Genomic DNA, 23,893 nt, shown 5'->3' with positions numbered 1-23,893 from the left:
TTATTATTGTCATATTGTATTGACATCACTGTTGCTAATCTGATATCGTATAGTATATTGTAGTATAGAATATAACAGCATAGTATTAAAGGCCTCTATGGTATATAATAGTTGAGTATAGATTATATACTGATGTTGTTATCAGAGTATTGGACAAGATAATTAACAATGTTATGTTGCAACATGCTTATATTTATGAACATACAGTTTGCTAGGTTTGTCAAGAAAGGATTGATCGATATCTTTAATCTTGCTGTCACATGCATTAATGTCACGTGCACTATTCCTTTAAATGGTAAGCGCTTAAATTTAACCACGCCTTCTCCACTTCCTATTTCCTCTTCAGACTCGACCAATAGCCCAATGAAATCCCGATCTTCTAGATAGGTTTATAGAGTGATCTTATCAATAAACGATGTGTTTGGGCTGGCTATAGCTTATGCTCACTCTGTTGTTGTGTAGTTATCAAAAACATCTAATTTTGCCCGGTTAGACAGCTGTAAATATAATGTCTTTACTTTGAATGCTCACAGCCGAAGTCTTCCTTTTCATTACGTAAATATAGCCCAATGAACGTGTCCGGATAAGTGTTCTGGAAAGAGACCAGGCGCTGAAGAAAAATACAGGATATTTTAGCACTGATCCAAGGCCTAGCCGACAAGTCCACAAATCGGAGAGTCTCCGATTCCCGTCGGAGATTTGATGTTGTACTTGTCAGTTTTTAGATATCATTTGTATTAGCTGTCGGAACATGGACGCCGACAAATTTAACTATGTCTACAGTTGTGACTTGGACATTAACGTCCAACTTAAAATGTAAGTTTTGTCGACTAATCTTTAGGGGTTCTCTAACTGTTAATCTTTACTGTACATGACAGGAGCCTTACAACTTACAGTACAAGGCAAAACACTACATGCTAACTGTAACTCATTCTCGTTTCCTGTTCTCGTATGGCGATATGTATATATATATGGATATGGGATATATATTTTTCCTATTCTGACGTTTATACTATACTACTATACTACAGTCGTCTTGCACAGCACCATGACTTAATAGATATGGCACAATTGTCCCGTTGTTGTTGTAGTCCTCATGCGTGCTGTCATCTGAACACGAGCCAGTCTCGTGGATTTAGTTACTGCTCATTGCATCACAAGTGGACTATTTAGAAGTAATCAGATCATACATCCTATGCGATTATACTGTACGTGTTCTGTTCATTGCGCCAAAAATATGTCCCTGACCAAAATGGTGGACTTCTCAAATGTTCCATGTTTGCTTTGCCTATGCTGCCAGTGGCAGTCTTGAAGGCAAACGAGAGCAGAAGAGCTACAAGGCTCTGCTCCAGGACCCAATGCTGCGGTTCTCCGGCCTCTACCAGGAGAACTGCTCGGACCTCTATGTCACCTGTCAGGTGTTTGCTGAGGGCAAGCCCCTGGCGCTGCCTGTGCGCACCTCCTACAAGGCCTTCAGCACCCGGTGGAAGTGAGTCCCAGGCCTTCTTTAAAACTGTATAGTGATGATGATGACAGTTAACGATGAAAGCTTGTTGTGTGTTTCTGTGGCTGTCCTAACTTTCAGGCTTTATTCTGTGTACAATTTGTTCTTTGTACCCTTCAGGTGCCATTTTCTCCCATATGTAGTTCTTTAGTAGACATTTTTTGCCCACCCTCTTTTTTTTTTTTGGATCAAGGCAAAAATTGAAATCTGTCATTGCTGTCACTTCTCACAATCCCTCGCTCCCTCCCTTCTCCATCACGTAGCTGGAACGAATGGCTGCGGCTACAGGTCAAGTACCCGGACCTGCCCCAGAGTGCCCAGGTGGCCCTCACCGTGTGGGACGTCTACGGCCCGGGCAGAGCCGTCCCTGTAGGTGGCACCACCGTCACCCTGTTTGGAAAGTATGGGTGAGTGCCTTTCCCTTCGATGTCCTCATCCGCTCCCTCCAGCGTCGCTCGATTCGCTGACTGAATGGAAGCGAAAGGACAGATTGACCTGAGGCTTGCCATGGTGACGACATGCTGTGTTAGTCTAGTTATACTCAGTGTTTCATTAGCTTCTGCTTGTGTGGAATGAGTGTAATGTACTTTTATCTCCCTTCTTCATCTCTTTCTACCGCTCATTCTCCTTCTCTTTCTTCATCTCCTTCTCTTTCTTCCTATCCTCTCTTCCTGCTCGTTCTCCATCTTCTTCTTCTTCTTCTTCTCCTCCACCTCCTCCATCTTGCCCCTTGTCGTGATCTTGCCCCCCACTCCTGTGGTCTCCAGAATGTTCCGGCAGGGGATGCACGACCTGAAGGTGTGGCCGGGCGTGGAGGGGGACGGCGGGGAGCCCACCAGCACCCCGGGCAGGACCAGCAGCAGCCTCTCTGAGGACCAGATGGGCAGACTGGCCAAGGTGGGTGGGAGGGGCTGGGAGAACCTCTGTCTGGGGCCGGGGTCCCGCATAGCCTGAGAAGGACCGCTCGCACCAGGAGCCAGAGATGGGTCCTTTTGTGTGTGTGTGTGTGTGTGTGTGTGTGTGTGTGTGTGTGTGTGTGTGTGTGTGTGTGTGTGTGTGTGTGTGTGTGTGTGTGTGTGTGTGTGTGTGTGTGTGTGTGTGTGTGTGTGTGTGTGTGAGTTAGGTTGTGTCTTGGTCGGAGCTGCACTAAATGTTGTGAAGGTTAAGACAAAATATTGCCATCCATGTTTCCACACAGTTGCAGTTTTAGAGATTTGTAAATAAACATATAAAATACATTGAAAGGTTTCTACCGTATTAGAGCAGTACTGTTAGTTTGTTTTATTGAGATATCAGATGTTACATGGCATTATGTGGCATCCCTTGTGGGTTTGTGTGGATGTGTGTTCTGTCTGTGAGGGCCTCACCCTGTCTAAAGCGCTATCTATTCCAGAGTCCTGACCTGGAGTTTCTGGGTGATGTGAGTACCACAGGAGGACAAGATAGTGTGTGTGTGTGCGTGTGTGTGTGGGTGTGTGTGTGTGTGTGTGTGTGTGTGTGTGTGTGTGTGTGTGTGTGTGTGTGTGTGTGTGTGTGTGTGCCGGCCAAACCTATGCTATTCACCATTTGTAAATAACACTTGCTAAAAGCACAGGTGGGCGGGGTTTAATCCATTAAGATATGTCGTCATAGGTCCCCTAAATTGTCAATCATAACTTCTCATACAAGTATTGGCTTGTTTTTTTGTGAATGTGTAGTGTTTTTGTGTGCGTGTGTGTGCATGGACATTTGTAGCGTCAGGTTTCCATTATGTTCATTTTATCACAAAAAATAAATAAATAAAACGAACATGATTTGTAATGTTAGTTATAACCATGAAATCATTCAAGCTAATGACTATAATCCAATATTTTGATACTGCGGATGGTATTTCCGGTTTATTTATACCGGGCAACTCTCTTACCATTTTCCTGTAGTAATGGCTGCGCTTTTGTGTCCTTCATCAGTCACTGACCCTTGAGTGGATTGGCTTAGAGTGTGTCATCAGAGATGTTTCGATTGGCTGCTGGCCCCTCACCTCTGCTATGATTGGTTGAGCCGTATGCACGTCAGCTACGATGCCACATCGTTTGCTGTTCTTACATCATTTATCTCTGACTTGAAAACCTTTTTTATATAGATTTCTACTGGATACTGCCTCAAATATTACCATTTTATATGTATCTATATCTTAATTCCTGTTCCCAATCCTTCTCTCCCTCTCTATGTCTCTGTATCTCTCTCTCTCTCTCTCTCTCTCTCTCTATGTCTCTCTGTCTCTCTGTCTCTCTCTCCATGTCTCTCTGTCTCTCTCTCTCTCTCTCTCTCTCTCTCTCTCTCTCTCTCTCTCTCTCTCTCCATGTCTCTCTCTCTCCATGTCTCTCTCTCTCTCCATGTCTCTCTCTCTCTCCATGTCTCTCTCTCCATGTCTCTCTCTCTCTCCATGTCTCTCTCTCTCTCTCTCCATGTCTCTCTCTCTCTCCATGTCTCTCTCTCTCTCTCTCCATGTCTCTCTCTCTCTCTCTCCATGTCTCTCTCTCTCTCTCTCCATCTCTCTCTCTCTCTCTCTCTCTCTCTCTCTATGTCTCTCTCTCTCTCTCTCTCTCTCTCTCTCTCTCTCTCTCTCCATGTCTCTCTCTCTCTCTCTCTGTCTCTCTCTATGTCTCTCTCTCTCTCTCTCTGTCTCTCTCTATGTCTCTCTCTCTCTCTCTCTGTCTCTCTCTATGTCTCTCTGTCTCTCTCCCCTCAGCTGACGAAGGCCCATCGACAGGGTCATATGGCCAAGGTGGATTGGCTGGACAGGTTGACCTTCAGAGAAATCGAAATGATCAACGAGGTCGGTTTATGTATATATTATACTCTATATTGATGCCTGATGAACATTTTATTAAATTTCCTCTACATTTTGCTGTAGTCATACTCTTCAAAAGTGTTTAGAAGAAGGACCAGGGGTTTTCTCTGTTGTGTCTACAATGTCCATCCCATAGTGTGTGTGTGTGTGTGTGTGTGTGTGTGTGTGTGTGTGTGTGTGTGTGTGTGTGTGTGTGTGTGTGTGTGTGTGTGTGTGTTTCTGTGCTTGTCACCAGAGTGAAAAGCGGAGCTCCAACTTCATGTACCTCATGGTGGAGTTTCCACGCGTCAAAACCAACGACAAGGAATACAGTATTGTCTATTACGAGCAGGTACGTGCATATGTACTTTTATACACTGAACATCAGTGTGTGGTATGTCTGTGGGCCTTAAACCAATTACAAAGACATAACATAGCATTTGCTATTTGTTGCCCGATACAGTTGACGTATTTGTTAGTTATAAAGATGCCCCAAATACATCATACATGTGATTGGAGATGGCTCTGTTATCAAGTTGATTATTGATTATTGCCATCCCTCACCCGTCCTCATGCAGGACGGAGACGAGGCCTCACCTGTTCTCACCAGCTGTGACATCGTAAAAGTTCCCGACCCCCAGATGTGCATGGTAAGAACGCACTCACACCAAACGCACAATGTTAGATATTTTAAATGGAGCCAGACGCTCTTTATCAAATATATTTTAGGGAAACGCATAAAATCCCCACAAAAGCACAACAGAAATATGGTGATGGACATGGCATGGATTTAATATTCATAAAAACATGCGTTCCATATCCCTTCCAACAAAGTCTGCAATAATGCATGAATATTAGAAGTAAGCCATCGAACCAAACAATCAATGGATAAGCTTCTCTTAACAGTCAATTTTCATTTATTTACTGTATGTATTTTTGTATCAAGCCAATAATGTCCTATAACTGTGCTCCTTGATCCTCTCCTCCTCGTCCTCCCCTACGCTCTGTGCCCCGCGGTGGTGGTGGTGGTGCCGTGACGTGGCTGTAGGAGAACCTGGTGGAGAGCAAGCACCACAAGCTAGCCCGAAGCCTCCGCAGCGGGCCCTCGGACCACGACCTGAAGCCCAACGCCGCCACGCGAGACCAGCTCAACGTGAGGCCCCGCCCTAGCCTGGCGTTAGCGTAGCCTGCCTTAGTGTCGTCTGCTGTGTTTTTCTACTTCACAAAGTCCTTTTCCGTCTGCACAAGGTTTTCTTTGGGATATTTGAGAAAATGCCATGCAAGTCATCTTTGTGTGTGTGTGTGTGTGTGTGTGTGTGTGTGTGTGTGTGTGTGTGTGTGTGTGTGTGTGTGTGTGTGTGTGTGTGTGTGTGTGTGTGTGTGTGTGTGTGTGTGTGTGTGTGTGTGTGTGTGTGTGTGTGTGTGTGTCCACAGACCATCGTGTGCTACCCCCCCACCAAGCTGCTGAGCTCTGAGGAACAGGACCTGGTGTGGAAGTTCAGATACTACCTCACCACGCAGGAGAAGGTAAACACTGCTTTTTTCCATAGCTTACCTCAATCGATAGTTTGTTTACGCATAAACCTTCTTCTCCTTTTTCTTCATAAAAGATACCCTTCCTTTGTGCTGTTATATTACAGCTTATTTGTAAACTGTTCGTATAGAGTCTGTATTTTTTCGTCGTAATAGTAATTTTCCTAAAAAACACATCCTGGTCTTACTCACTCACTCTCTCTCACTCACTCACTCACTCACTCACTCACTCACTCACTCACTCACTCACTCACTCTCACTCTCACTCTCACTCTCACTCTCACACACTCCCCTCCCACTCCTCCAGGCCCTGACCAAGTTCCTGAAGTGTGTGAACTGGGACCTGGCCCAGGAGGCCAAGCAGGCCCTGGAGCTGCTGGGCAAGTGGCGGCCCATGGACGTGGAGGACTCCCTGGAGCTGCTCTCCTCCGCCTTCTCCAACCCCACCGTGCGGCGCTACGCCATCACCCGCCTGCAGCAGGCCGACGACGAGGTGGGCAGGGGGGGCCGGGGAACCCTAGCCTCGTCTCTTATCGTCTAAACCCGGGTTAATGTTGTGCAGTTGAACGGCATTTAATGTATTCATATAGTTTACAACTGAACCGGTGGGGCGGTTACGTGACAGACTACTAAATGGTAAATGGAAGTGTCATAGATGGAATAGTTTGTAGGACTTCCCCCCCCGCCCCCCGCCCCCCGCCCCCCGCCTCAATTGTATATAATATATTATAATAATAATTGAATATAATATGATGATAATATGATGATAATAAGCTGCATGAAATTTAAATCATTTTGAGACATATATGATGAAATATGAAAATACCTCTTAGTACTGATAGACATGAACAAGCCATCTTTGACCGTGTGAGGTCAAACTGGGCACCTTTAAAAACATTAGCTTACGTTAGCATAGCATAGACAGTGCGTCCCTCGTGCGTCGACTTTCCATCTGAATGGTGTGTTTCTCCGTGAGCTAAACCCCCCGTCCCCTAACCCCCCCCCTCGCCGTCCCCGCGCCCCCAGGACCTGCTCATGTACCTGCTGCAGCTGGTGCAGGCCCTCAAGTACGAGAACTTCAACGACATCCTGGGCGGCCTGGAGCCGGGGAGCAAGAAGGACAGCCAGGGCCTGGGGGAGAGCATCGTCATGGGGGACATGGACAGGTCCGCTGCCCCCCTCCTCCACCTCTCCCACCTCCATAAGATTAGACGACAGGCCCCCTGGTCGTGGGACAGACGCAGGGTGACGCTCGTAGAGCTACACCACGCCTCTGCTCAAAGTTCTAGAACATGCAGTACTTATTTATAATGGAGAACGTTAGCAGTTTATTACCGTGATCCGGTCAACGTTTTGCTTGGAAGACTTGCAATACAGTTTAAATTAGGGCATTTGGCAGACGCTTTTATCCAATGCGACTTACAAATTAAATTGCTGTCGTTTGCCCTTGTCCCCGTCCAGCTGGTTACTGCGTCATCACGTACATCCTGGGCGTCGGGGACAGTAAAGATATTCATAGAACAAGTGCCAAGCATTTACAATTGCTAGGTTAACCCATTCCCAGTATACAACAAAGATAGCTAGTTCAAGATGCATTAAATTCGTCGAGTGGTGTATCTTTTTTTCATGTCATTACGGTTTGATCTCTGTCGCCTGGCGGTGAGCCTGCTGGTTAGTCATCTACTGATCAAGTACCTGTCGCTCGGTTCTGTAGCTCTCAGATTGTGACGCCCGCCCCGGCTCCCCCACCCCCTCCTACCCTGAAGACCAAGGAGGGGGCAGACAGCGACAGTACGGAGGTAAGAGGAGACCCAACACGGGCATCAATCAAATGGTTACAAATCATACCTCTCGCGCAGGAGGTCAAAAGGATTCAGAATGTGTGAGGTAGAATGAGAAGCGATGTGGACGCTTTTAGCATGTTATCTTTGAAGACGTCAATGCTTTCAATAAGTCAAATGAGTCGAATGCTAGACTTCAAAACACATTTTTTGGGGAGGATTCTTCAAAGCACTTTTTTTTGTGTGTGTCCCCTTTGCAGCAGGACTTGTGCACGTTTCTCATATCAAGGGCATGCAAGAACTCTACCCTGGCCAACTACTTGTACTGGTGAGTACACTAAAACACTTGGAAAAACTACTAGGAAAAACATGCAGCCTAAATACGTGTATGCCAATATACTAGCCTAAATATACTAGCCTAAATATTGTATTGAATAAAGATACTATGTCAGGATATCCCCAAGTATTGTTGCATTTATTGTTTTTATTATCTAGGTTTAATATCAAAATGCATTAGGCCACCATGTGACCGTGATATTATGGTGTCTGAATGAGATGATCCAAAGGGGTATGATCCGGCAGGTATGTGATCGTGGAGTGTGAGGACCAGGACACCCAGCAGAGAGACCCCAAGACCCACGAGATGTACATCAACGTGATGCGGAGGTTCAGTCAGGCCCTGCTCAAGGTCAGCACCATGCAGACCCCATAAATCCCCATAAATACACCCAGACCACGGCCCCAACAAACAGACACACACACCCAGACCACGGCCCCAACAAACAGACACACACACCCAGACCATGGTCCCCACAAACACACCCAGACCCTGGTCCCCACAAACACACCCAGACCCTGGTCCCCACAAACACACCCAGACCCTGGTCCCCACAAACACACCCAGACCCTGGTCCCTACAAACACACCCAGACCACGGTCCCCACAAACACACCCAGACCCTGGTCCCCACAAACACACCCAGACCCTGGTCCCTACAAACACACCCAGACCCTGGTCCCCACAAACACACCCAGACCCTGGTCCCTACAAACACACCCAGGTTAACCAAACTCTCCGTGGTTGGTCAGGATCTGCATGTGATGACCCCTTTGTCTTCTTTCTCTCCCTCTCTCTCTCTCTCCCTCTCTCACCCCCTCACACATCCAGGGGGACAAGAGTGTGCGTGTGATGCGCTCGCTGCTGGCCGCCCAGCAGACCTTCGTGGACCGGCTGGTGCAGCTGATGAAGGCCGTTCAGAGGGAGAGCGGGAACCGCAAGAAGAAGGTCAGCCTGCCTGCCTCCCCCCTCCCAATACCAGCTTGGGTCCAGATTGATCTGCCTGTTTTCCAGGCAGATCATGAAGCATTCACTGGTGTAGAGTTGAGGCTCCAATGCCTGCAGAGAGATAGAGTGCATGTGTGTGTGTGTGTGTGGGAGGACAAATGGAAGATATTTTTCCTTGGAGAGACAGGTTGATGCAACCCTTTTTCACACACTCAAACACACCTGTGTAAGTAGAATACACAGCTGATTGGTTTTGTAGACTTTTTTTTTTCTCTTTTTGTCTCATTATCACCGTCCAAAGTCTATCCATATGTTAGTTTGACGTCACTTCGCAATCTCCTTCAAGCCGCTGTAGTCGGCCAGCGGTTGATCCCCCGAGCACACATGCTTGCCCACGAGTCACGCTCGAAATGAATTGCGCACGAACAGCAGAAGAGTAGTACAACCCAATATAGATGGAGCACAGCTATTCCGATATAGAATAGTGCGCTCACGCCGGGCAATGCAATGCAATGCTACTAGTGCTACTCTGGTCACCATGGCGACGTTAACGCGCAGCGTGTGTCTCCCGCTCAGACGGAGCGCCTCCAGGCCCTGCTGGCGGACAACGACAAGGTGAACCTGGCCGACATCGAGCCCATCCCCCTGCCCCTGGAGCCCGAGATCAGGATCCGGGGAATCGTACCGGAGACCGCCACGCTCTTCAAGGTACGGCCGAGACGGACCAACACCCGGAAACAGAATCCACCGGTGGCCGTACGACGGATGTCATGGCGCCGTTTGTCTCACGTGGCGGTGACTTGAATGTCGCGGCCCCCTGAACTGTAAGACCTACACTCGATTAATGAAGAGAGACTGATCAAAAGTGTGTGTGTGTGTGTGTGTGTGTGTGTGTGTGTGTGTGTGTGTGTGTGTGTGTGTGTGTGTGTGTGTGTGTGTGTGTGTGTGTGTGTGTGTGTGTGTGTGTGTGTGTGTCCCCAGAGTGCCCTGATGCCCGCCAAGCTGATCTTCAAGGCGGAGGACGGGGTCATGTACCCGGTGATCTTCAAGCACGGAGACGACCTGCGGCAGGACCAGCTCATCCTGCAGATCATCTCCCTCATGGACAAGGTAGGCTCCGCCCCCCCCCTTAGCCTGCCCCTCACCAGACAGACTGGGGGACCTCATCCTAGGACACACACAGCTGTCGCCCGTAACACTAATTGTGGCTCTGCTACTATAATGTGGCCGTGGACTCACCTTCACTGGTACAGTCTGCTACCCAAGCTGTGGCAGACCCATCGTTAGTGTTATGAGCGCCACCTGTGTTGGTGCTACGATGACACCTCTGTGGCATTGATCCAATCAGAGCGCAGCACGATCACTCTAGTGGGGTTGGAGATGCACCCGAATGCTTTTTACTTGCCCTAGCTAATATAACCATCCGCGCCATCGTTTTGAAGGGTTATGCGACTTTGGGTTTCATATGAACATGTTCTAAAAAGGATATTATTACTATTAAGACTATACATATCATTAAGACCATTCAAAGGGTTATTGTTGGATAACTTCAAAGATTGAATGTTTTGAACGTGTGTGTTGTTTTCGTTGGGCCCTGCAGCTGTTGAGGAAGGAGAACTTGGACCTGAAGCTGACGCCGTATAAAGTTCTGGCCACGAGCACCAAGCATGGTAGGAGAGCGACTCATCACCCGGAGGAATGGGTTGTTGACGTGACGCCATCTCTGAACAAAAACGCTCATCTTCTTCAACCGCGAATGACCCACGCACACACATGAGAGAAACTCTTGGAACCGAAGGCCCTCGTCTTCTTCTTGAACAGTTAGTTAGCCATCGCACACTTCAAATGTACTGTTTTTCTAACCCTCAGGTTTCATGCAGTTTGTCCAGTCGGTGCCTGTGGCTGAAGTCCTGGCGACGGAGGGGAACATACAGGTGATGGTCTATCGCTCTGCAGGAGCAGTATTTGAAAGATCATGATAAACATCCCCTTTATTTATTTACCTTACCCACCGCACTAAAGAGGGGACACATGACGTTACAGGCAACATGATTTAGAAAGTCGCACTGCAATCGAAAAAGCCGCTGCTTCTTTAACACCCAAACTCAATTAACCACGATGCATCTCCTTGGCTTTGCTTCTTCTTCACCCGTTTTGAATTCTACCTGTTCTCCTCCAGAGCTTCTTCAGAAGACATGCGCCCAGCGAGAAAGGGCCGTACGGCATCAGCCCAGAGGTGATGGACACTTACGTCAAGAGCTGTGGTCAGTACCAGCCCCCCTTTGAACCGTCCGGCCCCTGGGCCCTGAGTGCAGGTCCTTGTAATACTGAAGGGGCCCACCAGGGTTCAAACCCAGAAAAAATCCCTTGAGCCAGTATTGTCATACCAACACCTAATCAAGGAAACAGAACTTATTTATGACTTGGACCAACATTTGAGTAACATATCGTTAGCCGTCATATTTTAAGGTTCATCTTGTATTTAGCGTCAAAAAATGCCAAAAGTCGAATAGATGTCTTCGGCAGCTTGTGATTATGGAATGTAAAAAGCATTAGCACAGTACAGTTAGGTTAGATATCACAATTTTGCCCAAAATAGGTCTTAGGTAAATGATGCTGCCAGGCTAACGATACTGTAAAATCGGTCAATGCTTGAACTACTGTGTGAGGTAATGAACTGTATTGATGCATGCCCCGCCCTTGTCCCCGTCCAGCTGGTTACTGCGTCATCACGTACATCCTGGGCGTCGGGGACAGACACCTGGACAACCTGCTGCTCACCAAGACGGGTAAGACCCAGATCTCCTCAGGCCGCTAACCCTGAGCCTATGACCACCTAGCTGTGGTCCCCAGACCTTAGCCGGCCCCCGAAGGTTAAGTAACATCAGACGTTGGCCTTCCCCGAAGTACATCATCAGATGGCAAACGACAACAACCACCTTGTTCACTAGGGCTGTAACGATATGCGTATCGAAACCGAAACCGCGACGCTCAAAGCCACGAACCTGTCTCGCGGTGTGAGAAAGCAGAAGCGCGACACGCCCTTTCTAACTCCCATTATCCTTCCAGTCAAGATCCAGCCACGTGATATTAGCTGTTAGGGCCAGGGTTTCCGTTGTCCGTTAATAGAAAAATTTAATATCAGAATTTTTTTTTTTTTTTTTTTGACATTAATATTTTCAAATACGTAAGCCTAAACCACAAAACTAGTTGAGGGTTTTTGCCTACCTGCAAGCATCCTCCAATTGCAATCAAATCTGTTCGGTGTTCCAAATTATTTGTTATTAAATGTTGCATTAAGTTAACTGTGTGGTTTAAATAAAATGCTTTTTAAATGTAAGAAAATCTTGGGATGAATCGAACCGTGGGTCAAAAATCGTGATACAAACCGAATCGTGAGTTGGTGTATCGTTACAGCCCTATTGTTCACCTTTCGCGCCTTCATCCGTGTACCCCCCCCCAGGCAAGCTGTTCCACGTGGACTTCGGCTACATCCTGGGCCGCGACCCCAAGCCCCTGCCGCCGCCCATGAAGCTCAGCAAGGAGATGGTGGAGGGGATGGGGGGCATGCAGAGCGAGCAGTACCAGGAGTTCAGGAAGCAGTGTTACACCGCCTTCCTCCACCTCCGGAGGTACGGGGCAACACACACGTACACACACACACACGCGCGCTCACGCGGTGATGACTCAGGCTGAATCCTGGGGCCAGAAACGGCATGGGATCCAGCCCATATGGTACAGGGCCCAAACAAGCCACAGGCTTGATTTGGATGAGGGATAGTGCGTCTGCTGGCCAGGCCAGTCCAGTACAAACTAAATATCGAACCACATTCCTGTGTAATTTCTGCAAAGCTACCAACATACAAAAACACACTCTCCGTCCACTGGGCTCGATCGGGCCAATTCTGAAAGACGTCAACTCCTTATTTTAACCCATTTCCATCACTGAAGCCCGAGCCAGCGTTGTACAAATTTAGACTGAGATTCGGGCTCCCCGCTGTTGATAAAACGGAGGTCGTTATGCCTGACAGCAAATGAGTCACAAACATAGCGAGTGTGCCCCAGTGTCCAAGGGTTTAGGATCTGAAGCCCTCAGGCCAGCAGACGTTGAGGCCCTCTCATGATGTTCTTCTTTAGAGGTTGTATATATATCGGCTGTCGAATGACGCTAGGTCCATTGAGACTTTGAGTAACAGCGAAACAAGAGTACACTTTGATTCAACCCGGGAGGGAATCCGAACTTCAAGAAAAACGTTGAATCTCTTCACTCAACGCTGATCCCATCTCCGCGCGGTCCGTCCTCATCCCCAGGTACTCCAACCTGATCCTCAATCTGTTCTCCCTCATGGTGGACGCCAACATTCCCGACATCGCCCTGGAGCCCGACAAGACGGTTAAGAAGGTAAAGCCATAGGTTCCAGCACTAGTTACCTGAGTCACTTTTATTTAATTTAGGAACAAATCAGTCAACAAGCGGTAATCGCAACCCCTGTTCCCTTCCACTTCCTTGTTTCAGGTGCAGGACAAGTTCCGATTGGACCTTTCGGATGAGGAGGCGGTCCACTACATGCAGAGCTTGATTGACGAGAGCGTGGGAGCGCTGTTCGCCGCGGTGGTAGAGCAGATACACAAGTTCGCCCAGGTAAGTGATGCCCCTCCAAAACGTTTTCTTTAAGGGTTAGCCAACCACCAAACCACCTGACTACAGAAAAAGCGCCCCCTATGGGGAATAAAGGGTACCGGAAATTTCTCACATAGAAGCCAGAGCCATTGGATAGATTTCCTTTTCAGGTTTTGTTTCAAATATCATTCCACCAACATTCCTACCAAGATTTGTTTTTATTAGTTGTATTTCTATTAATATTTATTACTTAATTTTGTATTCATTTATTTACCTCACTTATTTACGATTGTTTTTGCCAGGGACGGGTCACATTAATCAACATTTTAGTTCAAACTTCAATGTAAATATGTCAGTTAGCCAAGAGGCTAAGCTACATCTGTAGTCGACATCAACAGCTAACAGCTTCCCAAGCGCTCCCTCTCTTACATGTTCATTTCTTTATTTTAGTACTGGCGCAGGTGAAAGGGGCGAGCGAGGGGTAAGACGCGCAGGACCGTTGCCATGGATGCGCAGGGCGGCAGCAGGGTCTCCTCGGGGTCCTAGAGACGACCACGATGCACTTCCTGCCTTTTTACTGCAATATGGAAAAAAAAAATTACAAGGTCAAAGATGAACGCCCTTGTTTTAACTCATGCGTGTATATAAACTGTATATTGTTGATACATTAATTAAAATGAAGGCCAAATAAAAATGTATTATTAAAAAAAAGGATACACAACTTCCATTCCTTTATTTGAAATTGCGGAGGGGAGGGGTAGTACCTCTATTCAATACTATTAAGCTGAAAGATTTAGCTCATACCAACGTTAAACTGGTACTATCGGTACTTTTAATAGGCAACGTCTGAGATTCTTTCTCATTAATGACCCCATAGGCCGGTATATGAACTGCAGCTTGCTGGAGCTCACGCATTGAGAGCACTATGCCGCTTTTCCACCGCACACGACTCGACTCGACTCGACTCGACTCGACTCGACTCGACTCGACACGACACCAGTGGTGGCTCGCCTATAGAGGGCGCTGGGGCGCCACCCTCCCGCCGACCGGCCATCTTTTCTTTTTTAAATATATTTATATATATATATTTTAATAATCTTCTCATTTTGAGAATTAATCTATTTTAATTGCATTCGAATAATGCATTTACTTTAGAATATCTTTAGAATCCCCCATGATTAAATCTTCATTCACTGACATGTTCAACGTTCATCTTGGTGAAGTAGATGTCTTCCGTGGGGCGCTTTTCGCTCAGCCCCACATGCCTGAATTATTAGCCAATGGTTCCCCCGTTGCTAGGCAGAAAAGTACATAATTTCGCCAATCAGCGTCGTCGAATTGTATGGCTTTGGGGCGCTCAAGATATAGCCCCAAGCGCAGTGCACCGTCCACTGCGCGTAACCGCGGATTTGCTATTACCTCAGAGATCAGCAAGATGGCGACTTTGAGTACTGCTACCACTGTTTCCCTGTGAGTTCAGCTAGCCCCAAATTCAGTTGAGTCTTTGCTTATGAATCCCTTCGAAAGAAGAACATTTGCAGAAAAATTGCAAGTAAAAGAAATCGGAGCAGAAAAGCCAGAAGTGAACATGACCCAACAAGCAAGAGAAAAGGATAGAGCCTACAAGAGAAGTTTTTCCAGAGTTTGGTTCAGGCTTGGCTAACTAGCTGTGGGTATGCCAATGCAATTTTTTTGCTTTCCTTGTATACTTTTTTTAAAACAAGTGCGAGTGATAGTTCGTGGACACAGACAGGGTTGACAGACCTGAAACATCTGTCAGAACGGATTAAAAAAACACAAGCGAGCAAGAGTGCATATGAACAACAACTGTGAAGCTAGCCATGCTAGAGGTAAGCAACTTCTATTTATTCCACTAGCCTATATGTATTTCCCTTGAGATGGACACTGGTTGCAGACCCTCACAACCTCCCCCCCACCCCTTTCAAGTGTACTGTATATAGTTCTCTGCAAACCTATGGTGGGACCAGGCCTTCATTGTGCATATTGTATATAGTCCTCTGCAAAGCTATTCAGTACATACTGTATATAGCTCTCTGCAAACCTATGGTTGCTTCAGGCCTTCAGTGTTCATATTGTATATAGTCCTTTGCAAACCTATTCAGTGTACACACTGTATATAGTCCCCTGCAAACCTATGGTGGCATCAGGCCTTCAGTGTGCATATTGTACTGTATGTAGTCCTCTGCAAACCTATGTTGGTATCATGCCTTAAGTGTGTCTTCAACAACCACACACAAAAGTTTGCACATTTACATGAATTTTGTGGAATTCATATTTCACGTTTTTTTATTTTTTTATTTAGTTTACCAACACAATTACACAGTTACTTGGCCGTAACACACTCACCCATTATCTCTATCTCTCTCTCTCTCACTCACACACACAGAGAGGGAGAACGTTACCTTGTGTGTAATTCAAAGTTATTGTTGATGTATCTGCATAAATCTCTTAATGTTGCTGATTTCTACAAGGCAAAAAATTAACTTAAAACTTAGTTCCCTGGCCCCATTCGTCTTTGTAAGTAAATGTTATTTTTTTGCCTTTACTATTTTGTCAGAATGCATCAGAATGCTTCGTTTGTTTGTGAAAATCACAAAAAATCTTGTGGGGGAGGATGGCCCCATTCGTCTTTGTAAGTAAATGTTATTTTTTTGCCTTTACTATTTTGTCAGAATGCACCAGAATGCTTCGTTTGTTTGTGAAAATCACAAAAAATCTGGTGGGGGAGGATGGCCCCAGACCCCCCTACAGGGGTTTGGAATGCAAACGTTCAGCCCCCCCTCAAATAAATTCCACCAGCCGCCACTGCTCGACACGGTAGCAGCACGGGTCGTTTTCCACCGCAAATAGTACCTCCTGGACGTGGGCGGGGTCGGCTGCGCGAAAGGGCCGTGACGTATTTTTGTACGCGACGCAAACAACACCTACGCAACCCACACATGGACAGAACCCACATAACAACAATGGAGGACATCGATGCGATGGTATTCGTGTTATTAGCTGGCATGTTGAAGAAGTGGAATATGTTGGCTGCGCCGCTGCTATGGCTGTTACCAGCATGGTTGCCATGTCGCTCTCGTGACTTCGTCACACTCTCTGGCCAATCAGTGGCCGGCCGTCTGCCGACGTCACCTTTTAGCATCGGCTCAGCTCGCTTGGAACCTAGAGCGAGGCGGTACTAAAAAAAGCAGCCACTTCAGGTACCAAAGATACCATGTTTTCGCGGTGGAAATGCCAAAAATGCGAGCTGAGTCGAGTCGAGTCGAGCTGGTACCATGCAGTGGAAAAGCGGCAAAGTGTGAGCTCCGTATGTTGAGTGAGACAATAGTGATTGTTAACTAATGTTCGAATCATAAATTAAGATAAGATATACAAATAGGACAGGTGTGAGTGGATATAATAACACATCAAATTAACGAATTAAAAAGCACTGAAACTGATATTTGTGCCACAATTTCGTCCCAGCTTTGGCGTCACTCCCTTCCTTTTTCCTGGCATCACCATTCAGGTTAAAATATAATCAAAATCAGCCCACATACTTTTCTACACAACGAAGAGAGTCGGAGGTCTCATTGTTTAATTTAAACTACATCCTGCTCATATGGGCAACGTAAAGCAATTAATGAATGTAAACATAGTCCCTTTTAAATTAGTTCAGATACAAGACATTATGGAGCACGTAGAGGTTAGGCCATCATACTGGGGGTTGTGCGGTCGGCAGTGAGACACCCCCACCACTGAACTCTCCTCCCCTGATTTGGCAGTGCGGCATGACTAAAGGTCATCAGAGAGGATTATTTAGTGTTCCACCACATCTGTATCGGAGCCTCGCTGGGGGCAGGACACTGCCCAGAGTCAGACCCCAGGGGGGAGCCGGTGACTCAGTGTTTCCTGTACACTTCTGTCCTCTTAGTGGGGTATAGAAACACACACGTTGCCTTATAAGGATCCATTCATTTAGGTTTATAAAGAGTACAAGTATATTTTATACAAAGAAAGCCTATTCGATCTCCCTAGTTTTGGGAAGTTGTATTAGTATTTAAGAAAACAAAGAATTTGTTTGCATAATCAAACTCAAAATAAATGTAATTGAGGACACGCACACAAAAACTAAAGCAAGTTAAAAACAATTATTCACAAAAGTCACCTCTCCGAAAGGTTAAAGCACACATCAATATCCAGCCATCGTTGTACGCCCAGCGATGGGACAAGCAAAAAAACGCGAGTCAGCAAAGAAGACCTCCAGCAAACGCAACCAACACAGCTGTACCAATACAATCCCCGTACATTCAACAAGATCTATTCTTATCCCGCACTACCCGAGCGAAACCAGGGCTTGGCTCAATCTCACACCACACAATCCAATATCTTGGCGTTATAAACAATATATGTCTATTTCCACACACACACACACACACACACACACACACACACACACACACACACACACGGGAGGTAGCATGCCGCACACATAAACACGCGATACGTTGGCTTGAAATCAACGAGAGCCGGTGGTTTCCTTCGCGTCAGGTCAGTGCAAGTTCCCCCTCAGCGTAGATGTATGGCTTTTGCTGGACGTAGTGACGTTTATTTGAAAAAAAAAATCACACAATCGGCAGCTCTCCCTCTCTCTCTCTTTCGTTAATGTTGTGGAGAAAGTGCAACAGCAGCAGAACACCGAGGCTTTTTGAACGCAAGCCGCGGAGGAGGAGGAAGGTGTTGGGTCACGGTCAACCGATAGCGCCAATGGTGAGTCAGAGGACCCCCCCCCAAACCCCCCTGAACTCCCAAGCAGTTTCTGTGACGAGAATAAACACTTTTGTCATCTTCCTTGAAAATGCACAGCAGGAGCTATCAATTATTAGAATTTGTTTGTTTTTTTGTATCTGGATTGGACTGCTGTACATCACCCATATTTGCCCATCTCATTCCTAGTGAAGCGCAGTCACCGGGCAGATTTAGTGAGCTCCAAGCCAATACGATCATCATCATCATCAGCATACACAGAAATAGCTCATCCTCGGATTGATAAAATAAACACTTTCTACCCTGCTGCAAGGCCTCAAATCACTGGCCCAAATGATGCCCCTATATGGTCAGTTAAGTGACTCAGGAAAAAAAAAGTCCCCCAGAATTGTGGCTACGCAATTGTAGGATGTTGCAGTATCAGCATTTTGGAGTCATTATTCTAGATGTCCTTAACAGGGATTGGTAAATGGCCAGCGGTTATACGATGCTTTTCTTACCACCTCATAGCTCTTAACCGTTTATCTGAGGTCTGAACGAGGGATTGAACTAGCAACCCTGATGGGATCACCAGAGGATCTGACCCAAAGCCCTATGGTGCATTAGAACTCTTTCAGAATGGGACGGAGGCATGTGCTTGGTTTCTGCTTCACCTCTCACCATCAGTATAAAGGACAAGGGCCTTTATACTGATCTTTCCCCAATATAATATAATATATAATATTCCCCATCTGGCCAATCTGTGTTACCAAAATTCTGACTTCAGTCAGTCTCTTGAATTGTCTGCTCGAAACCGTTTTAGTTCCCAAACTATCAGATTCAACTATTCAAGATTCAAAGGTTTTTATTTGTCACATACACATACAGAATATGCAGTGAAATGTTTGTGTGACATATACTCTGTATTATCTGTGCTTAAAAAACAATCAAATACAATAGAATAAAAATTAAATAAGATGAAATACAAAATGCTTTTTAACAGAAATTAAGAATATTATAAATATATGTAAAATTAAAACTGGACAAGGAGATGTATTGTGCAACATGGCCAGGGTCAAAGTGTCAAAGTGCAGGGGGAGGGGCGGGGGGATTGTCAAGTGGACCGGTATCACATATTGACTGAGTTCAGAGCAATGATTGGCTGGGGGGAAAAAAAATCCTCAGTCTCGCTCTGCGCGTTTTGTGTAATGATTTCTTGATTATTTTCGATTGATTGACTTTCAAAGAGAAGACGGACCACGTTGTTTGAAGCCTTTCCTTCAGTATCCTGTCTTTGGCACCATTATTTGTAAGTAACCTTCAAATCCGGGTGTTTGGTCACTGATGCCTCTCATAAAAAGAAACTGAAGGCTGAATTCAAACCCACATCAATTAACATAGATTGTAAATCACAGTGGCATCCCCTGATGACCAATTAGGCAGATCGGAAACTGCAGTAAGCCATGTTTCACCAGAGGGGGTGCTCTTGCGCAGGTTGGATTTTGACACTGGGTTCCTCTTGAATTACTAACACTGTTAGTACATTAGTATAGGCTAGGCTTCATCCGATGCAGCACATTACACTCAGATGAGTCCATCGCAGTCGATGAGCTCTAAGTGGACGTCACATAGGTCAAGGTCACATGGCTCGAGGTCACGTGGGTCGAGGTCACGTGGGTCGAGGTCACATGGCTCGAAGTTACATGGGTCCAGGTCACATGGGTCCAGGTCACATGGATCATTGGGAAGAGAGGATGGCAGTGGCGTGTGAGTCAGGGTACCTTGAGCCGATACCTGCACGGTTAAACAAGCGGAAGAGAATAAGAATCACAGCTACAAGAAAGGCTATTATGCGGCGCATTGTGAACATTACGCTTGGCTGTGGCTGGGGTTGAGGGCTAGAGGAAGAGCTGTGAGAGGAAAAGAAAGGAAAACCCCAGAGGTCACTCATAGCACTGATTATGCGTCTGCTCCTTTAAAAAGGGGAAATATTATACCACCAGGTGTGAGCGTGATTAGCCGTTACATGCCGTTTTGAAAATCGGCCTCTTCTGACAAGTGGGCGTGTCTACCTAGATGTATGACGGATTGATGAGCAACGTTTGCTACAGTCCACTGGGTAAGCTGGTACACTGATCTATCCTGTACACATCTAGGTGGACACGCCCACTTGTGATGTCAGAAGTCAAACCTCACTCAAACCTAGTGGTATAATACGTCCCCTTTAAATAGTGACGATATCCCACCTCGACCACAGACCACGCGCCCTGTTGCATAAGAGTAGCAGACCCATCGTTAGGGTTATGAGCTACATCTGTGTTTGGATCGACGGTACCTGAGCCTTGGGCCGGTTCTCCGGTGAGGCCGTGGCAGCTTGTCTCTTGGAGTTGAGCAGAAACAGGATGAGGATGGGCGCCATGACCACGAAGCACAGTGACACTCCCACCAGCAACGGCTGCAGCCCTGTTGGAAACACCAAACACAGAGACACCCATTTGATCGACAGACGGCCCCCTCTTCTGGGAACGCACGGACCACGTTGAATCATGCAAGAATAAACGGTGATTATTCTAGAGGCATTACATTAAAGGTGACATATTATACAACCTTACACCACCTGCCCAGTGGACTGTAGCAAACGTTGCTCAACTATCTTTTATACATCTAGGTGGACACGCCCACTTGTGATGTCAGAAGAGGCAGATTTTCAAAACGTCTTGTAACGGCTAATCACACTCACACCTGGTGGTATAATAGGTCACCTTTAACAAGCAGGGTTATGCTTTATTCATTCAACCAAGTCAGGTCAGTGAATCAGGACATTTTCTCCCCCCCCCCCCCCTTTAACCTCTCCCACCCGTGTCAGACGCCAGTATCACCTGCTGGGGGGTCCGTGAAGACGCAGCGCGGGGCGGACGGGGGGGAGGCGGCGATGGTGTAGGAGGGGAAGGAGAAGTTGGCCACCGCACAGTAGTGCTGCCCGGGCACCAGGCCAGAGAACTGCACGTCCGACTCCACCTCCTGGCTCCAGACCGTGCGCCTCTGCCCCAACACCAACACCACACCACACCGACACCACCGTAGGGCCGGGTGCGATAGAGACAGAGTTGTTGTTGCATGTTGCAGAATGAATTGAGGATTCAATGCTGTAACTAAACCACATCCTCTTCTTCCACTGACCACAACACACACACACACACACACACACACACACACACACACACACACACACACACACACACACACACACACACACACACACACACACACACACACACACTAGAAAAGTTCTGACAGAGGAGCTTTTATATTAAGAGAGAGCATGGTCTGCAATGGTACGTTCCACTCATGGTCATGCATCTTAGGCCAGAGGTGTGTTGGCCTGTATCTCTGTTATCCAGCTAAGAATATCTGCCCCACTCCCAACCCTCACTTTAAAGTTGGCCTAAATGTAAGCAAGTTTGATGCAGAAAATACTTGGCAAACAAAAAGTCCTGTAATGAAATAACCCCTCCAATAAAAGAGGCTAAAGGTATTAACCGATTACATTTACATAGCATTTGCATTAAATGTAAATATAACCAAAATAATGCAACATCCAAACACCAACACACAATAGGGACGCCCATTTAAAACCAGGATGGTAACGCTCGCCATATACCTTGTAGTCGGAGGGATTCAATTGGTTGTACACAGTCACTGAGGTCCAGGGGTCGATTAATTCGGAGAGAGGGCAGCAGATCCCTCGAGAGCACCTCCTGTTGGCCGCACAGGGAAACTGCACCCGCACGCTCAACCGATCGCCGTCCAGGTACAGGGAGACGGACGGAGCGCTGAACGCTGGTTGGAGGGGTTCAGAGATAAGAGCGAACACGGGTAGGCTATGTTGTTGTACTATTTGCCACCGGACTATGAAAGCCAAGTCCTAGGCCTAATTACGGAGATATATATATTGATTGATATTTATTTAATACATAATATAATGCACCAGAAAGATATTCAGACTTTTGAACCCCTTAATGCAATGATTTTTTTTTTTGCCCTTCGGCAGCTCCTCGGACCGACCGAAGTCGCTGTAGTCGAACTTCACCGGCTCGCTCCAGGCCGTGGTGGTGGGAGAGCCGTCGGTGACGTCATCACGGAGGCCCAGACGGATCATGTTGTACAGGTCAAAGTGGAAGAAAGCCTGGGAGAGGTCGCAGCTCTGAGAGGAGATCCACACGCACCACGCCACGTCCTTCCAGGGATCCCTATGAGACCAAACACAGACGCGCGGAGTAGGCCATGGAACGCGCACGTGCTCGAAATACAAACAAACACAATGTAGACCCAAGGAGAGTATCATTAATTTATCGGGACATAATAAGCCCTAAATGAAAAAAAAAAAAAAATCAGATATGCAGATGAATATAGGGGACATAAATTGTAGTCATCGCAGAACTAGACCGAAAGTAAATGAAAAGGTTTCTGTCCAGTTCAATTTGATGAAAATGGTAGGCAGCCTTAAAGTACACCACCATAGAATGGATAGATGGATAAAAGGTAAAAGATGTATAGATAACGTATTACTTTCAGTAGGTCCTATACATCTTTATAAGCAAACGATGAGTCTAAAGGTAATTGTTTACTTAATGACAGAGTTGTAAAAAAACTATATATTTCGATGGGGAATAGATGCATTGAGGGGATAAGGCTATAGCTGGCTCGTAGATGAGACTGACCCCTGTGTCTTGGTCTGCACCGTGTAGGCGGCATTAGGGCTGGCTCCGGGACAATCCCACCGCAGGAGGCATCCTAAGTCCAGGGAATCCACCTTCGTGCTGCAGAGTGACCCAGCAGCCGTCCATATTGGCGTGACTGGGGGGGTTAGTTCGCACGAAACCACAACACCAAAATAGAACACACACACACACGGTTCAGACGCTGATTGACTCGTCTGTCACTACGGTTGTAGCCGAACGCACGCATGTTGGTTTACATGAAAAGACGCGGTGCGTTAGGCGATCTCACTGTGTGTATAATCGTTAACTTGCAGTCAATTACTAAGAGTAGCCTAAAAAGTGATGTTTTTGTAAAGCATACTCATGATTGGCATGGGCCTACTTGCTTAAATTCGTAAAATAATATATTTTTTGCAGGCCTATGATAAACACTCACCAGTGATGAGCAGGGTTAGAGTGACACACAGTCCCATCGGAGCACGCTGTCGGACGGCCCAGTTGAGTGCCATGAACCGGGCTGCTGCAGAGGGGGACCTTCCGTCAAGGGTCGAGCACTTCCAAAGCGAAAACAATCTATTCTCTGAAATGCCAACGCGCAGACGGGATGAGTCAAGCGGCATCGCCGGCATCCGATTTGATAGGACGCCCGCACGTGTGTGCGCAACCGTGCCCGCACGTGCGCGTAGGGACGAGATAAGGAGCTAATTGAAGCGTGGATATTTAGTAAGAGAGAGGAAAGGTTGTAAGCGCCTTAGGGCGGACGGGACAAAGAGCTAAGTGTTAAAGAGGACCCAGACAGCTTGGTGTCTTACCAGTGACTGTTAAGACAATTACATTTTTGGTTTGGTTTATTTGGAAAGTGTAAATGAACAATGATAAGTCTCAAAACAATAC

At 46.7% G+C, this 23,893-nt stretch overlaps 2 protein-coding genes across 3 annotated transcripts; one reads left to right on the top strand and one right to left on the bottom strand.

Annotated features, from left to right (window-relative positions):
- Window positions 1-366: 366 nt before the first annotated feature.
- Window positions 367-14,246, top strand: pik3c3 (phosphatidylinositol 3-kinase, catalytic subunit type 3). Of its 2 annotated transcripts, XM_060076992.1 has the most exons (25): window positions 367-816; window positions 1,301-1,489; window positions 1,768-1,911; window positions 2,272-2,401; window positions 4,233-4,319; window positions 4,570-4,665; window positions 4,892-4,963; window positions 5,362-5,466; window positions 5,748-5,840; window positions 6,154-6,339; window positions 6,873-7,012; window positions 7,561-7,645; window positions 7,888-7,955; window positions 8,210-8,315; window positions 8,795-8,911; window positions 9,488-9,619; window positions 9,893-10,021; window positions 10,512-10,581; window positions 10,781-10,845; window positions 11,091-11,175; window positions 11,626-11,700; window positions 12,375-12,543; window positions 13,223-13,313; window positions 13,428-13,553; window positions 13,983-14,246. In XM_060076992.1, exons 1-25 carry the CDS (start codon window positions 752-754, stop codon window positions 13,995-13,997), a joined length of 2,640 nt encoding a protein of 879 aa, XP_059932975.1. In that variant the 5' UTR covers window positions 367-751; the 3' UTR covers window positions 13,998-14,246. The 2 variants fall into 2 exon arrangements, with proteins under 2 accessions (XP_059932975.1, XP_059932976.1); XM_060076993.1 differs by lacking the exons at window positions 367-816; window positions 1,301-1,489; window positions 1,768-1,911; window positions 2,272-2,401 and adding an exon at window positions 2,467-2,924.
- Window positions 14,247-19,125: 4,879 nt separating this feature from the next.
- si:dkeyp-75h12.7 (uncharacterized) lies at window positions 19,126-23,756 on the bottom strand. The gene is made up of 7 exons (XM_060076668.1): window positions 23,436-23,756; window positions 23,000-23,135; window positions 22,344-22,528; window positions 21,940-22,118; window positions 21,158-21,320; window positions 20,614-20,741; window positions 19,126-20,072 (listed from the first exon to the last, which is right to left on the bottom strand). The coding sequence occupies exons 1-7, from the start codon at window positions 23,626-23,628 to the stop codon at window positions 19,863-19,865; spliced, it is 1,194 nt and encodes a 397-aa protein (XP_059932651.1). The 5' UTR covers window positions 23,629-23,756; the 3' UTR covers window positions 19,126-19,862.
- Window positions 23,757-23,893: the final 137 nt, after the last annotated feature.

This window comes from Gadus macrocephalus, chromosome 17 (genome assembly GCF_031168955.1).
Source record: "Gadus macrocephalus chromosome 17, ASM3116895v1".
Lineage (NCBI taxonomy): Eukaryota > Metazoa > Chordata > Actinopteri > Gadiformes > Gadidae > Gadus > Gadus macrocephalus.
The sequence above is the reverse complement of the archived record's forward strand: the minus strand, read 5'-3'. Positions and strand labels throughout refer to the sequence as shown.

What these genes read in the sequence shown, in the direction of transcription:
- pik3c3 (XM_060076992.1), top strand. Translation starts at nt 752, where the DNA reads ATGGACGCCGACAAATTTAACTATGTCTACAGTTGTGACTTGGACATT. An exon ending in GCCTTCAGCACCCGGTGGAA is followed by an intron (nt 1,490 to 1,767) that starts GTGAGTCCCAGG and finishes TCCATCACGTAG; the next exon opens with CTGGAACGAATGGCTGCGGC. An exon ending in GCGGGAACCGCAAGAAGAAG is followed by an intron (nt 8,912 to 9,487) that starts GTCAGCCTGCCT and finishes TCTCCCGCTCAG; the next exon opens with ACGGAGCGCCTCCAGGCCCT.
- si:dkeyp-75h12.7 (XM_060076668.1), bottom strand. Translation starts at nt 23,628, where the DNA reads ATGCCGGCGATGCCGCTTGACTCATCCCGTCTGCGCGTTGGCATTTCA. An exon ending in TCTAACCCTGCTCATCACTG is followed by an intron (nt 23,136 to 23,435) that starts GTGAGTGTTTAT and finishes TAACCCCCCCAG; the next exon opens with TCACGCCAATATGGACGGCT. An exon ending in GTGCAGACCAAGACACAGGG is followed by an intron (nt 22,529 to 22,999) that starts GTCAGTCTCATC and finishes TTGGTCTCATAG; the next exon opens with GGATCCCTGGAAGGACGTGG.